The sequence below is a fragment of the Myotis nattereri genome (genome assembly GCF_964212035.1).
Source record: "Myotis nattereri genome assembly, chromosome: 17".
NCBI classification, from domain to species: Eukaryota; Metazoa; Chordata; class Mammalia; order Chiroptera; family Vespertilionidae; genus Myotis; species Myotis nattereri.
The window spans coordinates 12,070,001-12,093,838 of NC_138092.1; the positions used below are offsets into that span (position 1 = coordinate 12,070,001).

Here is a 23,838-nt window from a genome sequence, read left to right on the forward strand (position 1 = left end):
AGCCATCAGCGGAGAGCAGAGCGGGAGCAGGTTTTGTAGCTGTTCCAAAGGGAAGAGGCCTGCCAGTGTGGCACCGTGGCTAGCAAACTTTACCGTAGGCTGCTTGACATAAAGGAGAAGTTTCTATGGCGTCTCATCAGCATGACAAAGAAATGACTACTCGAGGACCTGCTGTATTGTACTTCTCGTGATTTTAGTGTGTACACTATGTAAAAGAAAGTTGGCTGTAAAACAGCATCCATGTTACAACAGCAGCAGCCTCATACAGCTCAGGTTCACCGCAGCTCTTCTTTGCATCACTTTCTCTTATGCTTGATTTCGTCGTGTTGCTTCGTACAGTAACGTGCTATGCAGACTGTGGCCCAGGAGCTGTAGGCTACACTGTGTGGCCCAGGTGTGTACCATCCAGGTTTAGAAGTGCACTCCATGATATCTGAACAATGCCAAGATCACCCAGTGATGCAGTTCTCAGAACATATCCCCATCGTTAAGCTGCATATGACTTAGCTAACGTGAGTGCTTAATCTGTGCTGGGAGACTGTGCTAAGAGCTTTGCTTGTATGAAATCATTAATCCAAATAGTCCTAGGATTCAGGCATGGTTCTTATCCTCACTTCCTGGATCAGGCCACTGAGAGGTTAAGGAGTTTTCCCCAAGGCCACACAGCTGTCCCATGCTTGAGGCAGGATTTTGGGTCTTGGGTCACTGCCTCCCCCTTAACCACCAAGCTGTTCACTGATCCTGTTTATGAAACAAGTCTCTTCCCTTGCTAGTCTTGGAAAAAACTTCTCTCACTTCAACTGAGGTTTGGCCACTTACTTTTCACTTTATTTTTATTTATTTTTTTTAGTATATTTTTATTGATTTCGGAGAGGAAGGGAGAGGGAAAGAGAAACAGCAGTGACAAGAGAGAATCATTGATCAGCTGCCTCCTGCAGGCCCCTGACCAAGAATAGAATTGGCAACCTTTCGGCGCACTCAACCTGCTGAGCCACACCGGCCAGGGCCCATTATAATCTTACGGGACTACCATTACATATGCATTCTGTCGTTGACCCAAATGTCGTTATGCAGAACTGTGTAATGGAAATTATTACATCAACAACTACTCTTTAAATAATTATTAACACATTTAAGTTATTAATTAATAATTGCTCTAATTAAAAGTGACAACATGGAGAGGAACTGAGCCTTCCAGTTATTTTCATCCTCCTGTTCCTTGAAAATTTATTAGGCTGAGCAGGCTTTCTCTTCCCTAAACTGTGTTACCTGCTTTCTGGAGAAAGGCAATGAGGGGAGAAAAAAGAGGGTCATTTTGAAATAGTCTGGCATGTTCACTAAATTCTGAACTGAACTTCACAGATCCTGACTATAATGGACCAAACCCAGTCTGAACATTGTATTCTGTTGAGACAATAAATGTCTAACTTGAATTGCCCTCAGTGCATGTAGGTGGTTGGTAAATAAATGTAAAGAACTTAAAATGAGGGTGGACTTTCATTGTCAATCAAAAATGCAACTGTGTTCCTAATGGAAGGTTTTCCCTTTCTCAAGATGCTAAGCCTCAGCCCTCACTGGGCGTTTGCTGTGTTTCAGGTGCAATTGCTGGCATAGTCGATCAGCCAATGCAGAACTTCCAGAGAACATCCGATGCTCAGGCTTCAGCAGGACACAAGGCCAAGGGCGTGATCTCAGGCATGGGGAAAGGAATCATGGGGGTGTTCACAAAACCCATCGGAGGAGCTGCCGAGCTCGTGTCGCAGACTGGCTACGGTGAGTGAGGGGAAGCCTGGCAGGCCGGCTCGGACAGGGCCAAGTAACCTGTGTTGTTCTACCAGGAGTCCCTGAGATACCCTCGCCCGCACGTGGCAGAGGAGTGAGAAGTGGTAAATCAGCAGTTAAATAGTTCTCTTCCTCACCTCCTTATGCTTGTTTACATGGAGTAGAACTGTATGACTAATAATAAGTTGTAATAAAATTATACAACCAGAAATCAATTAGCAATTTCAGTACTTCAACATATTACCCTCGACTTCTAATTGGTTACTTTTCATTAAAGTCTAATTTATTAAATGGATTGTTAAAAGATTCTGTGACATACAAATTAGAACCAGAAATCAACTAGTAATTTCAGTATATCTATGCATGGCACAGAATCTTTTAACAATCCATTTAATAAAGTAGACTTTAATGAAAAGTAACCAATTAGAGGTTGAGGACAATATGATTACAATTATTTTTCTGGTGAGCAGTTCAAAAGGAAAAATAGATTGAGGCAGAAAGATATCTTTATATTACAATGTACATGCATTTGGAGAATGAGAGAGGAGCATGTATGTGTGTGCGCACACTTGCCCACAGAGCTTTGCACTTGGCATGGCTTTCTCACCCGCAGACTCCATGCTGCCACTGCAGCCAGGCTGAATGTCCTAGCCAATGGCAGCGAAGGTGTATGAGCTGCAGTGAAAACCCTTTCCCCAAGCAGACAGCTTGGAGACCTTGGGATCGTGCCACTGCTGGCACGGGGCCCCCATGCATGCGGGTGCACATGGGAGTACCGTGTATGGGAAAGGAAGACGCCATCCCATGCTTATGGTCTGCATTCTTGACAGAGCACATGGAAGTGACTTTTAAAAAACAGGTGACCAGAATTGTCATCTTTTTACCCAGAAATCAATGTCATCATTTTGGTGGTGAAGTGGGCTGTCTCATTAGTATGACAAACTACAGGCGGGCTCTGTCATTTGCCAGACAGGTGAGCGCTCTGCATCTGGCCATAGTCCGGCGGGGGGCTGAGGGGACACTTCACTGCAGACATCCTGCACCTCAGTAGATCTGATCTGACAAGAGGCAGCCAGATCCGAGCATAAAAACCCTGTCTGAAAGGAAGAGAGAGCAGACGAATACCCACACTCAGGCAGCCAAGGGAGAGGCTCCTTTAAGAGACCACACACACAAACATGTGCTCCTCTTCCTTCTCCCCTGCCTCCTCCCTCTCTATTCTCTTCCTGTGAATGACATTTTCACTCACAAGGAAACTGACAGGAAGAACTGCTGCAAGTCCTCAGTGGACGAAGTCAAATACTCCCTTTTTCTTGTGAGGAAAAGACAACTTATACTTCCTAAGTTCCTTCGGTTTAAAAATGCCATTGGCCCTCACCGTGTGTTCCCAGGGCTGAGGGCTCTCCCTTATGTAAGAGCATCTCAGAGCAGAGCCTCACATGGCCTCGTTGGTTTCCATCATCCTGTAAAACTTTTATTACCGCACTGAAGGTTTTATAAACCACTAACTCTTAGCCTAATGACTGCCTCGCTTATAAACATTTCCCAGCCCTGAGAGCACACAGGCTGTACCATCGTTGGCTCTCGAGTCTCTGGAGGCCTACATGGCTGCTGCTGGGTGCCCTGGTTGGGTGCTGGCACCAGGGGGAGCGTGTAAAAAACCGGAGCGCTCATAAATGTATGTGGACTCATGCTTAAGAGCTGGATTAAGTCACTTAGGGACTCCCTAGACAAACCATGTGCCTTTTGTGCATCTCCGTTGTTTTTTACTATTTAACCAGCCACAGCACAGATACAGCTGTATTATTAAGCAACAAAGTCAACCGTCTTGACTTGATCACATAAATTGTAAATGATGTGCGAGCCGTTGCTCAGGACCCATTACTCCCAGGAGCATCACGCTCCCTCTAATTGCAGTCCGTGCTTAGACTGCAGCTCATTCAGACTTCAGTTTGTAGCTGATGTAAGATCACCAGGGTTAAGAGCATTGCAGTGTTTAATGATTATCTATTCACTTGCTTCCAAAGATGTGACATCATGTTGGATCTGCAGCATTTTATGATGGCTCTTAGCAGATGACATCACTGTAGCATGGAACTGTTTTCCAGAAAACAACTAGTAAAACTTCCTTCCTTCTCTTACCGCAGGCATTTTACACGGAGCTGGACTTTCTCAGCTTCCCAAACAGCGCTACCAGCCAAGTGATCTACATGCTGCCCAGGCTCCAAACAGCCACGTCAAATACGTCTGGTAAAATCCTCTAGATGCTCGCTCAGCTGCACATGCGCACTGGGTTCACAGGGCCTGGCTCGATCTCAGGCTAACGGGAGCCACGCAGGAGCTGTTGTTTTCAGCATCTCAGGCAGCACAAGGGCATCCTGGAGCCAGAGGGAGGCCGCTGACCCCGATCTGGGTCTCCCACCCAGGATGCCCCTGGCTTGTGAGAGGGCCTGAGGTTTCCTAGGGAACGAGCCTTGTCATTAGGGATGGCATCTCTAATGGGAGGGGAAAGAACTCCAGAATCACTTTGAGAATTAAAGTGACAGTTCTATTTCAAGATCAAATGAATAAACCCTTGGGGAGGTCGCATCTAGTCCCAACCCTGGTACAGTGAGCATGGGTATTGACTGTTTTCTCCTTTGGAACAGGAAAATGCTTCAGTCTCTGGGCAGACCTGAAGTCCACATGGCCCTGGATGTGGTTCTGGTGAGGGGCTCTGGCCAGGAGCACGAAGGGTGCCTGCTGCTAACGTCGGAAGTGCTGTTCGTGGTGAGTGTCAGCGAGGACACGCAGCAGCAGGCCTTCCCCGTCACGGAGATCGACTGTGCACAGGACAGCATGCAAAACCACCTGCTCATCCTGCAGCTCAAGCAGCCAAGAGCAGCCTGTGATGTGGAGGTACAGTCCAGAAAACAGGGACCAGGGCTAACTACCAGCGAAGTCAAGATGTGGGCTGACCACTGGTACTTCTGGAGTGGCTGCTAGAGTTCAGGAGGGAGTGTGGGGGGAAAGGGGGAGGGGAGTCACCCAGATGTACATGTGAGAGCCCAGCAGCAGGTCCAGGGGATTCCCAGCCTGGGGCTAAGCCACCAGATGATGAACAAGGCTTGGTGGTCATGGGCTGGAGTGCGGGAGTGGACAGGCCAGGACAACGGACTCCAAAATGAGCAGGTCTGTGCTAGGAACAGGACCAAGGCAGCGATGCCATGCACTTACTCTGTGAAACAGGCCCCTGTGCATGGCCGGGGCGGCTGCAGCAGGTCTGTAGCAGGGGAGGACCGCTGAAGAATAGTGGGATGTTGAGTGAAACAAGGCATGGGTAGTAGGCCAGACCTTAGCCAAGTTCACAAGCCAGGAGGTCTGACTCACTCCCCCATTCCTAAGACTTGAGAGGTCAAAATTTTATAAACCAACATCTCTCTCCCATCTACTGCTCTGTATCCTATGTGGCTGTGTCCCCTTCCCCATAGGATAGTTGCCCACCCCCTAAGTCCCCTGGTACCTCCTAGGAATTCTGCTTAGGCTCTTGGGCAGCTTCCTGGCCACCCAGCTCCTAAGATGTGCTGGTTGTTGACTCCTGGCCACACAAAGTTGATGGCAATGGAATACGGAGGTCAGGGTGAAACCCGACAGGAGTGGCACAGCTTCCTGCGACCCAGCCTGGGGAGCAGGTACGCCCACTGGAAAGCTGCTCTCTGCCCCTGCCCCCGCTTACTGCCTGACCCACAGGACCCTCGACCCTCCCTAAGAGTCCACCTCAGAAAACACTTCACCCACATGGCAAGATGAGGACAATGTGGAGCTGGCTAGTCCTAACCAGGGAAAGGGCAGTAGCCCCAGGAAAAGACAGCAAACTTGCCTCTAGCAGACCCTGCCTAATTCCCTTCTTTCCTTTTCTGCTGGTATGGGAGCCTGTCCCCCCACACCACTGCTTGGGTAAAATTATGAGAAGGTGGAAGGCAGCCAAGCACAACAACTGAGATTTCTCTAGTTTCTTGGATCACAATCAGTCAAGCTTTAAGCTAGGGCTTGGCACAAGGACTACATTGCTGCTTCAAGTTGATGACTTTCTGGGAATAAACAGAGGTCAGATGTCCAGGCTGACTTTATTAGATCTGCCAAAATCTTCTGATCTAGTTGACAATAAAGCACCAGTGATGTGGCTCCAGGATTTGGCAGGGGATAGCATCATTATCTTCAAGTCCTTGGTCGTTAGCAAGAAACTTCCAAGGCCCTGAGCAGTATTTGTGACCGTCATTATTCCTTAACTGCTTGGGAAATATTTCAGACCCTAAACTATTGAGACTGGAGATTCATCTTTTGCTGTTGAACAGCCGCTACTTCAGTCAATTGTGAGCCTTCTCGCTTACCTGTTTGTGAAGGGTACTGTAGGGAATGATCACAGCTGGGGGGAAGCAAACCTGTTTCTCTATCCATCAGTGAGGTATCTGGATCACCACCCCTACAAGTTTCTAAAGGAGACCATGGGATCAGAGTTACAGGCAGAAGCACTGCCTTGACACCACGCTCTACACTGGTTTTCCTTTGATGTTCAGGGGTGACGAGGGTTGGGATTGAGGGATGGCTCAGCAGGCAGGGAAAGACAGAGCAGGGCTGCAGGGCAGCTGAGACAGACGGCCACATACACAGCGGCCCCTGGCACTGGAGAGAGGGTGGATATGTAGTATGCTGTCAGTCTCCAAATTCTTTTCCATTACCTATTTCACTTCACCTCTCCCCTGGTAAGAAACTGACCCCTTAGTCCTCTGTCCAAATCCTAACCTCCCCCAGTCACTCCCAAAGGAGATCCAAGCTGCAGACAAAATCCTTTTTTCTGAGTAAACCCTTGGGAGTGCTGTAATCCCACGTACGTTCTAAATGGGAGGGGGCCCTCAGCGGTGCTGCTAGACCAGTGATGGCGAGCCTATGACACGCGTGTCAGTGGTGACAAGCGAACTCATTTTTCTGGTTGATTTTTCTTTGTTAAATGGCATTTAAATATATAAAATAAATATCAAAAATATAAATCCTTGTTTTACTATGGTTGCAAAGATCAAAAAATTTCTATATGTGACCCGGCACCAGAGTTAAGTTAGGGTTTTTCAAAATGCTGACATGCCGAGCTCAAAAGGTTCGCCGTCACTGCCCTAGAAACTAGGAGGCTCAGTTCCTTTGAATTTTAAAAGGAATTAATTTGTAGATGACATCATTCAGTATATTCAAATATGACAGGATTCAGATGCTTTTCTACAAGCAGCATTTGCTTTTCTTGGGTAAACGCAGCCATTTTTAGGGTAATAATTGCTTAATATGCCTGGCACATTATTGAAGTCCCGTATGAGAGGCTCAAAATGAGTCAGAAGGTCAATTTATTCCTTGGCCAGATTCCTTTCACAACACGGCTTTCCTGTGCTGCTGTTCAGGAGGAGCAATTAAGACCTTTGTGTACTCAGAGCCTTCCAGCGGAGTTCTGACCCCATCAAATGATATCAGCGCTCTGGCTTGTGCCTGGTGGTGCAGCTTTCATGTGTCAGTGAGTCTTTAGGGGCCTGTATTTTCCTTCCTAAGCTTAAAATGAGACCCGAACGCTAAGATACCCTCCTTACTATTCTGGCAGGCCCCTTTCACTCTCTACTGTCCCACTGGCTTTCTGTTTAAGACACCCTTGACTGTACTTGTGCCCTACACAGATATATACAATTCTTTACTACTTGGAGGACTAAAGAGCCCTCCTTTAAATGTTCCTAATTCTGCCAGTGTGGCCTCACCAACATTTAGCAGGTAAAGACCACTGAAAGGTCAGTGGCTACCTGTTCCCACAGACCAGCTAGTTTCAGGGTGGGAAGAATTAGAGCTCCAAGTGCCTTTGATGGATGCTTTCTCAGGAAATCTCACTTGAGGACTTAGGTACTTACTGTATCTCAGTTCTACTTGAGTTCCACTGAAGATGAGCCAGACTTTTATGAATCATAAATGTACTTTGCATCCTCTTTTCCATAAAAATTTCCCCTTCCTCTGCCCAGTTTTATTTTCTCTGGCTTTAAATCCTAGTATTTATAAAAACAGTACATGTTACGGTTCAAAGGTATTCTCTTAATGCTCTGTCCAAAGCCATTGGTTTGAAAGAGGTGCGCTTCCCCACTCTCCTGTCCAACAAAGAAGGTTCTGTGTGAAGGCTGAGGAGACTGAAGCAGAGGAAGGGCACTTTGTTCCCTGGGCTGGTTAGTAAAGAACAGTGACAGATGTTTAGCCGTTGAGTAAAATGTTATGGTCAATTTGAACCATGGGAATTTTATATAATACCAAATGCTTATTCTAAGGAGGCTGTCTTTATATTCTCATGCAGAACTTTTGTTACACTGCTGAAATCACAGTATTATCGTCACAGTCAGGAAAAGTAAAAGCAGTTTTGGATAAAATAGCTTTGTTAGATACATTTTTAAGTTATCAAAACTATCAAGGCAAAAGAAAGGGGATAATTCTGTTATAAAGTCTTATGAGAATTCCGGTCACTACAGAACTGTTCATTTCTACTCCCAGGTGGATCGAGTCCGAGAAAGACTGTCAGAGCAGCAGTACAACAGGCTGGTGGACTACGTCACCAAGACATCTTGCCACTTGGCCCCCAGCTGCTTGTCCACGCAGACACCGCCATGCCCTGTGGTGCCTGTGGAACCTCTCCCCTCCAACGTGAAAACATACCATTACGTGGTCGACCCGCATTTTGCTCAAGTCTTCGTCAGTAAGTTCACCATGGTGAAAAACAAAGCCCTGAGGAAGGGGTTCCCGTGAGTCCCCTCGTCTGAGGCACCAGTTCCTGCTTATGCAGCATCTTTTTAATAAGAAACCTAAATAGCTCTTATGGACACAAGGCCAACACCTTTCTACAGTAACTTTTTGGCCTAAAATTAATTCAGATTCCTCCACCCTAAAACTAAGATACTTGAATAAAATGGAGTGAAAAACCGTTTTCCATTTGGGGACAGTTGACTAACAGAATCCTGTGGGCTGCAGTCTTACCACAGTTGAAAATACATTCCTTTTTGCTCTATGGTATTTGCTACAATTTTTACTATAATAGGATCTATTAACACTCAGCTAATGTAAAAGATGGTCAGGCCTTACAATGGAGAGACATTAAAACTTCATTTCTAATGACATTGTCTTTGCTGAATACCCTGATCTGCAAAAGTTTGATCTCTTTAAATGAAATTAAATATTTAGGATTTTATTGTTTAACTTGTTAAATCTGTTACTTGTAGGTGCTGGTATTCTTTAAGTGAAAGCTGCTGTGTATATTCCTTAAAGTATGCATTTTATTGAATTTACCAAGCATTCTGATGCCTGTCCAGGTACATTTTGGAAAAATGTTTTTCTATTTTGTTTTACTAGTCAAACTTAGAGTAAGTCTTGTGTCTACTGATAAAAACAGACCTGGAGTACTCAAGTGAGTCTCTTTAGTCTTAGAAACAAAACACTACTGGGAACATTCCCTTGTGGAAAGGGTGTAGCTGAAGGATTCATACTTGTCTGCTGTGCTGGAGGGGAGTGAAGAACCCCATCAACAACCTTAACAATGAACCAGACCAAATATTTTCTTTTGCTTTTAACAACAGGTTTGGCTCAAGATCCTGGGTCACCAGATACCATTTTAGTATTTGGTAAATAACTCCAATGAAACATGTTTTTATTGATTACATATTAACTTGGGCCTACACCTGTTACCTATCATTGTGAGACACTAAAGAAAATTCAATTTCAAATGCCCACTAATTTTTACCTGAAGTCTCACCTGTTACGTATAGGCATCATAAGTCACTGCATAGTTGTTTCTGGAAAGCAAGTTTGTTAAAATGGACAATTCAGACTGACTATGAAAAAATGGTTCCTCCATTAGTTTGTTGTACCATACTCATTTAGGAAAGTGAGTTTGGTCAGTTAACCTCAAGAGTAACTATTTTTAAGAATGCAGATATACATTAATTCTTTTATGAGAATTTTGAATACTACTAAGATTTGTTATATAAAATTATTTAAAATAAAAGGAAACCTTGAATTAATGACCACACAGTGTGTGTTGTCACTGGGTATTTTTTTTTTAAATGCATGTTTTCACTGAATACTGATAGAATTTTTGTGTCTTGAAAATGTGAGCTGAATTATAAGTTAAGGCCCTGGCCAGGTAGCTCAGTTGGTCCCTGTCTCTTGTAACAGCCGGCAGTATAATAGTCATGTTGGCTTAAATCAATGACCCAGGACTAAGAAACTGTACTAAAATAATGAAATTTAATGCTGAAATTAAGTTATCTTAAAGTTCATAAACAGTTAAAAATCCCTAAACAATTCTGATGCAAGTGCCCAAAATTACATCATTAAGAATAACTGAACAAACACTTACTGTCCACAGTATTTCATTGTTTATTTATCAAGATAAACTATTCCTTAGCTCAAATATTCATGTTTCATAGTTCAGGAACACAGGTCAGTGACAAACTTCCGTGGAATTCAACCCAAAGAAATTCTGTGGAGAAGAACACAGTTGCTAAGTTAATATCCAGCATTCTCAATCTCTCTCAGTATCTCACCACCCTGCGATCACATAAGGTCTGTTCCTACTAGTAGCCCACGCTTTGCTCACTCACCTTAAGCCCAAGAGAAGCCCAGTTCAAGCTCCCTGAGCTCAGGGTCCTATCTCCACCAAACTCCCTGACCAGCTTCCTTTCCATTTCAGGAATTACAACACCCTATCTCTGGCTTCTTGCTTTCACTTTCCAAACTGGTTTTTTTTCCTTCTCTCAAATCCCCGTCCCCATTCCCTTCTCATACCCACAAACTCTTCTTAAAAGCAGCAGCCCATCTGTTCTAAACAATTTCTATTTCTGTCTCCAAGTTTGTTTTTCTTAATGGCTTTTAAACACAATTAACTTCTTATATAAAAAGGTAAAAATCTAATATTTGAAATCATCCTGTTAACATCTAACCATGAAATGAATACCCACTGAGTAAAATTTGAAAATGTCAGTTATAATAGCAATGTTAAGATTAAGACTCTATACAGAACCATTACCATTTTCTTGACCTTTTCACCTTCAGGGATTTTGTGTAATTTACTTAACATGATCATCCTTAACATTCCTAATTTTCTATCTTAAAATAATCTATCCGTTCATTTTTGTGAATCATTTTTTCTAACGGGCCTCATCAATTTTCCAACAATTGGAAATAAAGTTCTCTGTCCTTTTTCTAAGTAATTCTACGGCTAATTAGTCCGTGCATCAATCTGCATTTCAGATACTACTTAAGCAGCTATGGAAACGGATTATGGAACTGAGACTTATATTGCTCTCCCCGTCCCTGCCCCAGGCAAGTTACCATTAGCTTCCTCACTCCCGGCTCCTAGGGCCCTTCCTTTGTCTCCATAACTTGTTTCCTAAGCCCATTTCTTCTAGGAATTACTTAATTAATGTTCTTTTACAGTTTGGGTCTTGGCTCCGAATTCTTTCTTAGCCAGAAACCAGGTTTGGTCTGACCCCACCTGTCTACACGTGGTGTCTTTCCCACTGCTAACATAAACATCATACCAGTGTTATGCATAAGTCAAAAAACGGAAGCAATCCAAGTGTCTGATGGATAAATGAACAAAATATGATATATACATAAAATGCAATAGTTAGCTTTAAAAAGGATATTCTGACACATGCTGTAACAGATGAACCTTGAGGGCATTACATTAAGTGAAATATGCCAGTCACAAAAAGACAAATACTCTGATATAAATGGTGGTTGCCAGGAATGGGAGGGAATGACGAGATGTTTAAATGGGTACAGAGTTTCAGTTTTGTAAGATGAAGAGTTCTGGAGATGGGTTGTACGACAATGTGAATTTGCTTAACAATACTGAATTACACATTAAAAATAGTTAAGGTGGTACCACAATTTTAAAAATTTTTAAATGGTAACTTCATATTACCTTTACATTCCAAGATCACTTTGTACTCTGAAAGATACCAGCCTTCCTCATCTCCTCAAAATCTTTCATGGAATCATAATTTCTGTAGAAATCTGCATATGCCTTCTTTCTTGGTTCAGCTACACCAAACTGAAAAAGAGCATATCCCATTATGGCTTATTTTTTAGATTAGAAACTTATCATCTAAAGACAACATAAATCAAACTGTTTGTGTTCACCTTTAACTTGACCCCTGAATTTCCTAAGACAAAGGATGGGGGCGTTAACACAGATGCAAGGAAAGGGAAAGAAATCTCAGAGAAACCAGTCAGCAAGAAGGGCCCTCCCTGCCTGGGGAGGGAAATTCCTTGTGGGTGTCCATGGTGGTAGGGAGAGAGGGTAGACTGGCAGGAGCCGAAGGAAAACATCCAGAAATCTAAAAGGTTGCACAACATTATGTATGTTTGTAATACCACTGAACCATACACTTAGAAATGGTTCGATTTTGTTGTGTATTCTGCCACAATAAAAAATATTTATAAAAAGGCATAACATTAAAGAGGGTAAAGCTTTAATTTGCAAAGCAATTTCTAACAGTTCTTTTTTGATTCTTTTTTTCTCTTATGGCAACAATTCTTGAAGGTGCTGTCAAAAAGAAAAGCCAGCCAGGCCGGTGTGCCTCAGTGGTTGAACGTCAACCTATGAACCAGGTCACGGTTTGATTCCCAGTCAGGGCACATGCCTGGGTTGCGGGTTCGATCCCCACTGTGGGGTGTGTAGAAGGCAGCTGATCCATGATTCTCTTCCATCATTGATGTTTCTATCCTTCTCCCTTCCCCTCTGAAATCAATCAAAAAAAAAAAAAAAAAAAAAAGCCACAGGCACAAAATGGCACTTGTGCTAAAGCCCATGATACCAAATCTAGATTTAAGACCTAACCTAATGGTTGTTTCAACCTTTTTTTTAAATCCTCACCAGATGTTTAGTGACTTTAGAGAGAACCATCAATGTGAGAGAAACATCAGTTGGTTGCCTCCCATATGCACCCCTATTGGGGATCAAACCTGCAACCTAGGTATGTGCCAGACCAGGAATGGGACCTTCCACTTTTGGTGTACGGGATGATGCGCCAACCAACTGAGCCACCTGGCCAGCGCCAGGAACAATCCACCAGTTTTGAATGTCCTGGTCAAGCACCAGGAAGGTAATTTATCACACATGGTCTTCAGGGTAGGTGCTAACCAATATGATTAGTGTCCTATTAAGAGAAAATTCAGCCATCTACAGGCCAAGGAGAGAGGCCTCAGGAGAAATCAATCCAGGAGCCACCTTAGACTTCTAGCTTCCAGAACAGAAAATAAAACTTCTGTTGTCTAAGCCACCCAGCTTGTGGACTTTGTTATGGAAGCCCTAGCAAACTCATCCAGCTTCATTTGCAGATGGAGGATACGTTATCTGGGAATAAGGTACTTTCCCATCACGTGAGGTGAATGCAGGGAGAGTCAGAGGAAGGGAGCACATTAAAGAGTTTCTTTAGAAGACTTGAAATTGCTTATGAAAATAAAATGCATTTTTAAATGTAAAGCACATTTGGGACCATAAGCACCAAGTAAAAATCAAACATACATACCTTATAGGAAGCTGCAACCCCCAGGGATACAATTACGGCTCCAACAATATGAAATCTCAGACGCTTGGCCAGAAGGCCGCGCATCTGAGGTTTTGGCAAAGTTCCGGAAGACATGGCAGCTATAGTCTCCTGGTAAATAAAAATGTTTAAAAATTATGAGAACACTAAAAAACCTACGGAATTCTATGCATCATGCATTTTAGTGCCTAGGGAGGCACAGGAAGGACGGACAGTGGACCAACTCCTCCCACAAAACCTAAGATGTTTAAGGGTTTAGGCTTGTGGGGGAGGAACAAACTTCCCTCTGCCCTCAAGGACCTTCTGGCGGGTCTGGCCTAATAATCAAACAAACATGAGGCTATTAGCAAGGGAAAATAGCCGAGTTTAATGTACCCATACGTGCATGGGCACCCCACAAGCAGGAGAGGCTCGGCGCAGAACGGGGGAGCTGGGGATGAGGTGACACACCTTGGGGCTTTAAAGGGTGGCAGCAGGTCAAGAACAGACGTTCAGGAAACAAAGGTCCGCCGGCCAGAGGTGGGATTGTGGGTGGTGATATGGGCAAGGCCCCCGATTCAAGCTCTTCTCAGTAAAGGGAGGAGGCACAAGTGTCTTGGGCCTGAAGCGCCCAGGCTGGTCCTGCTCAGCGGTGAGGCCGCTGGTCCGTTGGATTCCGCTCAAGGGCACACACCTGGGCTGCAGGTTCGATTCGGTCGGCGTGCCCGAGGGAGGCAACCCATCGATGTGAGGGAGACACATCGACGTTTTTTCTCTCCCCCTCCACCCCCTTCCTCTCTCCCCTCTACATTAAAATAATAACGATGGAGTAAAAAGTAACTGCCTTAGCTCAAAACAATCTGCACAGCAGAGGCACCCTGGGGTGCCTTGTCCTGAGCCCCATCCCTGTCTTCCACCCTCAATGAGACAGTGGGCCCGGCAGCAGCGGACACTGCACCCCCCTCCCCCGGCCCCCGGAGAGCAGCGGCTCGAGGCCGGCAAGTGCGCACGCACCCACAGCACCGGCTCTGCACTGTCTGCGGGGCCACCCTACGGGCCACGTTTCACTCCACGTTCCCGACGGGAGCCCTGGGGACCCCGAGGCGACTGAGGCCCGGGCGGGAACCAGCAGCCGCCCGCAGGTCCACCCGAGACGGCGGCCTGGTCCCCGGGCTCCGCGGCCTACAGCGGGGCCGCTCCCGCAGCCCTCCCTCCCTCCCGGCCGGCGGGCAGGCGGGGGCGAGGCCGTGGGCGCGGGGAGGCGGCGGGAAGCCGGCCCTCCCTCCAGCCCCCCCGCGCGGGCCCCAGGCGGGCGCCCAAGGTGGCCAAGCAAAGGGAGGCGAGCACCCCGGGGCCGGACAGGCCGAATGACCTGACCAAGGTCACAGCGACGGCGGGGAAAGCTCAGCGGCCGGGGACCCAGGCCCGCCGCCCCAGGAGCCCGGCCGCTCCCCTGAGGCCCCCGCGGGCCCCCGCGCCCTCCCAAGGCCACGGCGGGGGTCGCGCAGGAGCCGACGCGGGCGGGGGTGTGGCGGGGGGGTCCGAGGCTCCACGACCGACGGGACGCGGCGTCACGGCTCAAACCTTGGGCCCACGGACAGCCAGCAGCAGGCGGCGGCAGCTATGGGAGCCCGAACGAGGTACACGACAGCGACCCAACTCACCCCCACACCAACGTCCGTCCTTCCAGAGGAGAACCGGGTGACGCCCGGCAGCGCGCATGCGCTCAAAAGGAAGGGGCCGACGGTGGCCGAGGGAGGCCAAAAGCCCTCTGGCGCGCCTGCTGCGGCTCTTCGCTGAAATCCACCTGTGTGATTACATTACTTACGCAACCTTCAGTTTAGGGCTTGACGTTCTGAGTCGGTTTCCTTAATAAAGTGGAGGTATTCGTTTTACTAATACAGATTTGATATGAACTTAGTACAGAACTCAGAGATAGTCAACATGTAAATTTCTTAAAAAGTACAAGGACAGTACAAATCATCCTGGGCCCACGGATTGTCTGAGCATTGTGCACAAACCGACGTTTTCACTATTATAACTAGTCTTAGGCGAATAACAGTTTGGTTTGGGTAAAGGCTGAACGAGACAGCCTAGCTCAAGGCCTCGCCTATGAGACGAACATGAACAGATTAATACCAATTCCAAGCGACTGTGGAAGCAATTGCTTGCCTGGCAGGGTGGAGCAAGTTTGGGTGGAAGTATTTGTGTGGGGGTTTTAAGTAAAACACGGGTGTTTTAAAGGAAGACAGCTGGAGGCGTGTTAAAAGGGGTGTGTAAGGGGGAGGCTCTCATGCTTCAGGGGGGTGAGGCTTGGTTGTTGACGGAAACCACCTGGGTTTGTAAGGCGTGATGTAAGTCACCTCAGCAAGCACTGTGGATGCTGCACCAGGACACAAAGGGTACATGGGATGGACGCGACACGTCCCGGGGAATGGTACAGAACAGCAAGAAGCTGGGAAAGTTCCAGGACGGGCGGAATGGGGAAACTACGACAGATAGTTCAACAGCAGTTTGCAGCCACCGAGTAAATCCTATTTTCCCTAAACCAGGGACACTTCAGAGTAAATGGTCTGCACTTCTGCTCCTCAACCAGCAGGTAAATAGCTTAAATCACCCTACTCAGGGAGACACAGCAGAAACCCAATTAGTGCCATTTGCCAACCACACAGATGAAGAGAATAGACCTCGTTTTGGAACATCAGCATAAAGCTGGTAAATATTCTGCCCCCTAAGACCTCCCCCTAAATGTCCAGCCTGCTCTCCCTCCAGGGAGCATGCCCCTGCCATTCCCTTCCCCCTCTCCCTCCTCACAGGCAATACCCCCTAACCTCTGAGGGAACGACCCCATGAGGCTTGCAACCAGGGGAGCAATGGTCCTGATTCATAGGTGTCTCACCACTGAGCAACACCAGCCAGGCTAATAGCAGTCCTTGATTGTCCTTCCAGGAACCAACCCTTACCTAGTCCTGGCCACGTGGATCTAGCAGGGTCATGTGACTCTAGAGGGGCCAAACAACGTAGCCAACCCCCTTGGCCACAGCCTTGTGTTGGGGATAGGCAAAGAGCCCTGACCAGAGCAATGAAACTCGACTCTACAGCTTTGGTCAAAACAATTAGGGGGAAGGCTCTTTCCTTCAGGGAGCATACGGGATGGAGGAGGGGTCTTGCTGCTCTGAAAGAGTAGGAAACCAGAGAGTAGTGTGTGCCTACAATGTGCCAGGTACTGTTCAAATGATAGGAAGAACCTGTCCTCATGGAGGACAGAACAGACAAGAAACAAAAGTATGTCAGATGGTGATAAGTGCAAAGGAAAAAATGAGGAAAGTATGGGCGAAGAAAGTTGAATAAAGAAGTGTCCATTTTTGCCCTGACCGGTTTGTCTCAATGGTTAGAGCATCGGCCTATATACTCTCGGGTCCAATTCTGGGTCAAGGGCATGTGCCTGGGTTGCAGGTTCATCCCCAGGCCCAGTACCCAGCCTCTCTCTCTCTCTCTCTCTTCCCCACCCACTTCTACTCTCTCTAAAAACCAGTGGAAAAAATATACTCGGGTGAGAATTAACAAAACAAAACAAAAAGTACCCATTTTATATTGGAAGTTTGAGGAAGACAGGCAGCTGGCTTGAGCCCGTGGTCTACAATACAGTAAAAGATGGTTCAGTGAAACGAGTGGGATTGTTCTGCATGGCCCCAAGAAACCAACTAGGATGGCTGAGTGGAAGGTGAGAAAAGCCAGATTTTAGTTAGGTATTCACCATGGCTAGAAATCAGTCCTTTCAAGGTGGTCCTCAACCAAAGACATCCCCTGAGCTGGAGGACCCCAGGATCCCTTGACTGGCAGAGAAGCAAAGCAACAATCTTACGCCTCCTGCATCTTTTTTTCCTGACCTGACAGTCACCAGGTCCATGTGTTGCCCTAAAATTTGTTGAGGAGACATCACTTTTGGAGCATGGGCCTAAGGGACTTCTGCCATGCCTCCTCCATTACTACTCTGCTCTCACCTGGGCTCCGGGCCTCACAGTGCGGGAAGGGTGTGCAATACCTAGAAAGGCAGACTGCAACGTTAGGAACTAAAAGGGGTGGTTAGACAGACATAAGCAGAGCAAGGACCATGGGCCAGGTCAGAAGGTCACCAGGGCAGATAGCCCCAGGTGCCTGGCAACAGACAATCAATGGTAGGGTGGGACCTCGCCCCCATGGTGGCTTTCCTCCCCCAGCTGACCGATGGTTTGGAACCCCTGACCTTCCCCCCTAGAGGTAACATCTAGGCCTCAGGTGATTTCAGCTCCAGGCCCAGGTGAGCAACAAAACCAGCCTCAGGACCAGCTGCATAGAATAAAGACCCCCTGCCCTGGTGCCACAATCAATCAGTGGAGACCACAGCCCTGAAGGACACACCTGGAAAGCTGCTGACCATTCTATTCACACCTTCCCCTGGGACCTGCCCTAAGTCTCCACCCTAACGCCCTCAGGATGGAGGACCCGGTGCGCCCTCCCTCCTTACCTTCCCCTTTCCTCTTCCTCTTCCCCTCCCCGGGCAAGTTACCATTAGCTTCCTCACTCCCAAGCTCCTAGGGCCCTTCTTTTGTCTCCATAACTTGTTTCCTAAGCCCATTTCTTCTAGAAATTACTCCTTCTACCTCTGTGATTTTTACCAAATAAATGTTCTCTTACAGTTTGGGTGTTGGCTCTGAATTCTTTCCTAGCCAGAACCAAGTGCCGAGGCTGCTGAACTCAGGTTTGGTCTGACCCCACCCGTCAGACACCTGGTACGGTTCCTGCTGCCTACAACAGTATCAATGAGGAGAGTCATGAATAATTATGTGAATTAAGAAAATACGAGGGACTGAAAAGTTAAGAAGCATCAAAAACAAACACTCGGTGAGGTAAAATAGCAGCAATTGCAATATTTGACAAATCTTGGGGGTAGAGCTGTTCACTCTTTTACATATAACTTATTTCTACTTTCAAATTTAACAAATAATAAAAGATTGCTGAGTCAGCGTTAACTATGCACCATCACAAAAGTTTGGGTCTGGGGTACTTTTTTCAACCTGACCACATTCAATATGTAGCTAAGGATCCAAGGAAACCTTTTTTTTTTTTTTTTTTTAAGAGAAGTAAGCTTTTATTTCCTTGTTTCTCAAATAAAGGAAACCTTTAAGACTGGTGAAATGATGATAGTGTTTTTCTCAGTGATACTGTTATTGACCAAGCAAATGCTGTGAGTGATCATCTGAACATGACTTCCTGTTCCCAGAGACTAGAGCTGTTCAGCTCAGCTCCAGATGACTTGGCTCTGCACGCGCCCAGAAAGGCGGGAGAGACCCACCAGACGCTGATGGTGTCTGGCAGGAGCCTGGGAAGCACTACATGTCCTGGGTTGAGGAGGGAACAGTGAGTGTTCTAAGCGCATCGGCTGTGGCAGTGCCCATATCTAAACGAAGGTCACCACAGTTTATGCCCGACAACCAGTACAATTCAGAGGAAATGTAGGTCTTTTCTCAAAGGTGGTCCCACACGTCACCCTCAGTAAGAGAGACGTGGTAAAATTCCAAATAAGCTCTTAAATCAGATCTGTACTAGCAACAATCATTTTCATTTAAAATCCTATTTGGCCTGGCTGGTGTGGTTCAGTGGTTGAGCATTGACCTATGAACCAGGAGGTCACGGTTTGATTCCCTGTTGGGGAACAGGCTCCATCGATCCCCAGTAGGGGTCGTACAGGTGGCAGCCAATCAATGATTATTTCTCATCATTGATGTTTCTATCTCTCTCTCCCCCTTCCTCTCTGAAATCAATAAAACAATTTTTTTAAATTCATTATTGTGTTTTTAAAATAATTGATGTCTTTTGACTGTGTTGTGCCCTCTTAGAAAATACAATATTTTCCTTTTGTCTTGAATACAAAAAGTCTGAATTTTAAATGTACTCAATATTCAAACTGTGCATATGAATCTATGTGTTATGTTTTAAGCTTCATTGTAAAGAATAAACTAAACTAAATCTTCCCACTATAACTAAAAAATGATACTGAGCACTTGCTATGTTCCCCAGTCTGTGCCAGCCATCATGGGAGATGGCAGGGAATTGTACAACCCAGACCCTGTGTTCCAGTAGCTGGAAGTTTCATTAAGAAGAGTCATGAAACCCAATACAAGGGAATCGAGTTCAGGACCAACATGAGACGGAATCAATTAAAGCAAAAGGAAGTTTGGAAGATGGAGATCGGCATGAGATCATCTATTCATTCAACAAATATCTGCCAACGTCAACTGTGGGCCAAGCAATGCTGAGACACTGTGTGAAAGAAAAAGTTCTTGCTCGCACAGGGGACACAGGGCACAAGTAAACAACTACATAGATGCTATCGCTTTTGACAGGGGTCAGTGCTGGGAAGCAATGGAATGTGTTGGCGGGTGCCCTTCCACTGGGGGCCAGGAACACCCTCTCTGGGGAGGTGACCTTTGAGCAGAGCCTGCTGGCTGAGGACGTGAGTTCAATGGGTTGTACAAATGAAAGATTTTTATAGGAAGAAGGGTGTGGCAGGGGAGCTATTAGGAAAAGAAAAACAAGGAAAGGATTAGCCCTGGCCGGCATGCTCAGCAGTTAGAACATCAGCCTGTGCACAGGAGGGTCTTGGGTTCGATTCCTGGTCAAGGACGTGTACCTGGGTTGCAGGTCTGATCCCTGCCCCTGGTCAGGGCACATGTGGGAGGCAAACAATCGATGTGTCTCTGTCACATCGATGTCTCTCTCTCAATCTCTCTCTCTCTCTCTCTCTGTTCCTCTTTCTCTCTCTCCCTTCCCCACTGTCCTCCACCCCCTCCCTCCCTCTCTCTCTGGAATCAGTGGGAAAAGTATCCTCACTCCTGAAATGAGGATTTTTTAAAAAAGAAGAAAGGATTATATTTAGACCAGACTATAGTTAATACTATGTATATTGAAATTTACTGAGAGTAGATCTTAAGTGTTGTCACCCACACAAGAGAAGAGAGAAAAAGAATGGTATCTTCCCACTTCTTTTGACATGAAGTCAATCAAGCAGGCAATCTTTCCTCTCTCTGCCTCTTGCTCTGTGTCTCTTTCTCTGTTTGGGCAGAGGGAGGCACTCTCTGCAGGGTCGAATGTTCTGCCTACAGACGCCCCATTAACCTTTCTCTGCAGACCTGGCACATCCGAGACCGAAGCCTCTCCAAGCTTCCGCGGGGCAGCTGTACAATCTCCTCAACTACAATACCCATCACGCGTTCGTTTAAGTGAGGTTTCCCTGCCCCGTTCAACACTTACTCTATCACCCACTTTCAGTCTCCAGGCTTTGTTAACACCTGCAATCCACGGATGCCTTCTAGTTTTGTAGGTTTACAGCTGTATCCTTATTTTAGGGGGCTGGGAGGAGAGGAGCTAAGTACACGTGCTTAGACACCATATTGAATTACAAGTGTGAAAGGGGGTTCGGAGACCTCACCACTCCAGGGCTCCTCTTCCTGCAGACGCAGGCTCCCATCTGGATCATTTCTCTTCTGCCCTGGGAAATTCCGAAGTATTTCCTGCGGTGCAGGTCTGCTGCCAACACACTCCCTCAGCTTTTGTTTTTCTGAAAATGCCTGATCTGGGCCATAATTTTTCTATTTGAAAAATTACTCTGAATTAATTTGGGGCTTACAGAAAATTGCAAGAATATTACAAAGAACTCCCAAGTACCCTTTTTAAGTGCTAGAATTTAATTGTTAACATTTTGCCACATTTGCATAATCATTGTCTTCCTCTTTCTTGCATATATCTTATACATGTTATAAATTCTATTATATATGATACAATATTGTAAATATGTATAGTTATACATAATATAATTTTAACCATTTGACAGTAAGTTACAGGTAAAATGACCCAGATTCAGAGAATTAACACTGAAACAATACTATCATTAAACCCATAGATCCTACTCAAATTTCACGAATTGTCCTGATAATGTTCTTTATACAATCTCATCCCAAATAGACGTACCAAGTCTTTTTAATTTTCTTGAATTTTCTGGAAGATTACCTCTGCTCTTCCATGACTTTGGCATTTTTGCAAAGTACATGCCAGTTATTTATCGCAGACTATTGTTCATTTGGGTTTGTCTGATATGTCCTCACTTTTCAAGAGAAGTTTTTTTTGGCAGAAATAACACAGAAGTGGTGTTGTGTCCTACTTAATGCATCCTGTCCAGAAGCACACAATGGCAATTGTCCTCATTACTGCTACTGTTAACTTTTACTTCTTGGTTAAGATAGTGTGTGTCCCTTCATAGCCAAAACCATCTTGGAAAAGAAGGACGATGTTGAAGGACTTACACTTCCCAATTACAAAGTTACAGTAATCAAAACGGTGTGGGGCTGGCATGAAGACAGACATATAGACCAACACAATAGAATAGAGAGCCCCAAAATAAACCTTCACATATACAGCCAAGTGATTTTCCACAAGTGTGCCAAGACATTCATGGGGAACAGTCTTGTCAATAAATGGTGTTGGGAAAACTGAATATTCATACACAAAAGAATGAAGTTGGACCTTCCTTTATGTCATATACAAAAATTAGCTCAAATTGAATCAAAGACGTAAAGGTAAGAGCTAAAACTATAGACACAGGAAAACATAAGAGAAGCTTCATGACACTAGATTTGGCAGTGATTTCTTGGATATATTATCAAAAGCATAGGCAACAAAAAAATCAGATAAATTAGACTACCTCAAAATTGAAAACTTTTGCACATCATAGGGCAAAATCAACACAGTGAAAAGGCAACCTACAGAATAGGAGAAAATATTGGCAAATCCTCTATCTTATAAGGGGCTAATATCTTCACAAAGAACTCCTACAACTCAGCAACAAAAACAAACAACTCAATTCAAATATGGGCTTAAGCCAGCCGTGGGCAAACTACGGCCTGCGGGCCGGATCCGGCCTGTTTGAAATGAATAAAACTAAAAAAAAAAAAAGACCGTACCCTTTTATGTAATGATGTTTACTTTGAATTTATATTAGTTCACGCAAACACTCCATCCATGCTTTTGTTCCGGCCCTCCGGTCCAGTTTAAGAAACCATTGTGGCCCTCGAGTCAAAAAGTTTGCCCACCCCTGGCTTAAGCACTTGAATAGACATTTCTCTAAAAGGATATCCAAAAAGCCCGGCCAGCATGCCTCAGTGGTTGAGCATCAACCTATGAATCAGGAGGTCATGGTTCGATTCCAGGTCAGGGCTGATCCCCAGTGTGGGGCGTGCAGGAGGCAGCCAATCAATGATTCTATCTCATCATTGATGTTTCAATCTCTCTTTCCTTCTCCCTTCCATTTAGATATCCAAATGGTCAATAAGCACATGAAAAGATGCTCAACATCACTAATAATTAGGGAAGTGCAAATCAAAACCACGAGATAACATTTCACACCTATTATTAAAATTAAAGAAATTTTAAAAAATACAACTGTTGGAGAGGAAAAATTGGAACAATTGTGTCCTGCTAGTGAGAAATTGGGGCAGCCACTTTGAAAGAGTAGTATGGTAGTTCCTTAAAAAATTAAACATAGAATTACCATATGATCTAGCAATTCCACTTCTGGGTATGTACCCAGAAGAACTGAAAGCAGGGTCTTGAAGATATAGTTGTACACCCATGTTCATAGCATATTATTCATAACAGCTAAAACATGGAGGCAAGTTTCTTCCCACGTTCATCAATGGATGAAAGGATAAAGAAAATGTGGTACATACATACAATTGAGTATTATTCATTTGCTAAAATAAAGGGAATTTGGACACACGCTATTATACAGATGAATCTTAAAGATATTATGCTAAGTGCAATTTGTCACAAAAAGGCAAATACTGTGTGATTCCATTAATACAAGGTACCTTGCACCATCAAATTCATATAGACAAAGTAGAACGATGGAGAATGGTGTTTGCCAGTGGTGGTGGTGGTGGTGGTGTGTGTGTGTGTCCCCTGGTGTCTGGCTTTTGCAAAAAAAACCCCAACTATTAAACTGAACAAAATGTACAGATCAACTGTGGTTAGGCATTGGATAATACCTAGCACATGACTACAATCCTTCAGAGAAAAGCACTAAATGAGAGCTCTGTATTCAACCTGTGGGCATTTTCCAAATCATGGACGGGAGTTGGAGCAGTTAAATAGATTGAAGATGGGAATTGCTAAGGTGGCTGAAATTGCAATTCACAGTACCTAGAAATGAGAGAGCTGCAAAGAAGTCGTCGCTGGGGCTGCACAGAGATTTCCTTTGGGCCCTTGGCCAAGTTCTAAGCTGTAGATGTGCTGGGAAACGCCCTGCAAGGCCTATCAGGAAACAACAGCAGGAAAAGCTGAAAGGAAACCTAGGTTTCAGAAGTCACACAGGCCAGACAGACAGAGCTCTGACCTGGTCAGAATCGACAGATCTTGTACAGACTCCAAAAAGAAGTATGGACCA

At 45.4% G+C, this 23,838-nt stretch overlaps 2 protein-coding genes across 4 annotated transcripts in view; one reads left to right on the plus strand and one right to left on the minus strand.

The window, feature by feature from the left end:
• The window catches only part of VPS13B (vacuolar protein sorting 13 homolog B), a 610,900-nt gene extending 601,049 nt beyond the window's left edge, over positions 1-9,851 (plus strand). Inside the window, exons 59-62 of the mRNA XM_081111114.1 lie at positions 1,597-1,773; positions 3,930-4,032; positions 4,431-4,680; positions 8,323-9,851. Coding sequence (XP_080967240.1) covers positions 1,597-1,773; positions 3,930-4,032; positions 4,431-4,680; positions 8,323-8,574 — 782 coding nt within the window. The 3' untranslated portion in view covers positions 8,575-9,851. The remainder of the gene's footprint in view (positions 1-1,596; positions 1,774-3,929; positions 4,033-4,430; positions 4,681-8,322) is intronic.
• Positions 9,852-10,182: 331 nt separating this feature from the next.
• COX6C (cytochrome c oxidase subunit 6C) lies at positions 10,183-15,165 on the minus strand. 3 transcript variants are annotated; one of them, XM_081111115.1, is made up of 4 exons: positions 15,023-15,165; positions 13,362-13,490; positions 11,753-11,881; positions 10,183-10,303 (listed from the first exon to the last, which is right to left on the minus strand). In XM_081111115.1, exons 2-3 carry the CDS (start codon positions 13,473-13,475, stop codon positions 11,768-11,770), a joined length of 228 nt encoding a protein of 75 aa, XP_080967241.1. In that variant the 5' UTR covers positions 13,476-13,490; positions 15,023-15,165; the 3' UTR covers positions 10,183-10,303; positions 11,753-11,767. The 3 variants fall into 3 exon arrangements, with proteins under 3 accessions (XP_080967241.1, XP_080967242.1, XP_080967243.1); XM_081111116.1 differs by having other exon boundaries at positions 14,943-15,055; XM_081111117.1 differs by lacking the exon at positions 15,023-15,165 and adding an exon at positions 13,830-13,970.
• Between the last annotated feature and the right edge of the window lie 8,673 nt (positions 15,166-23,838).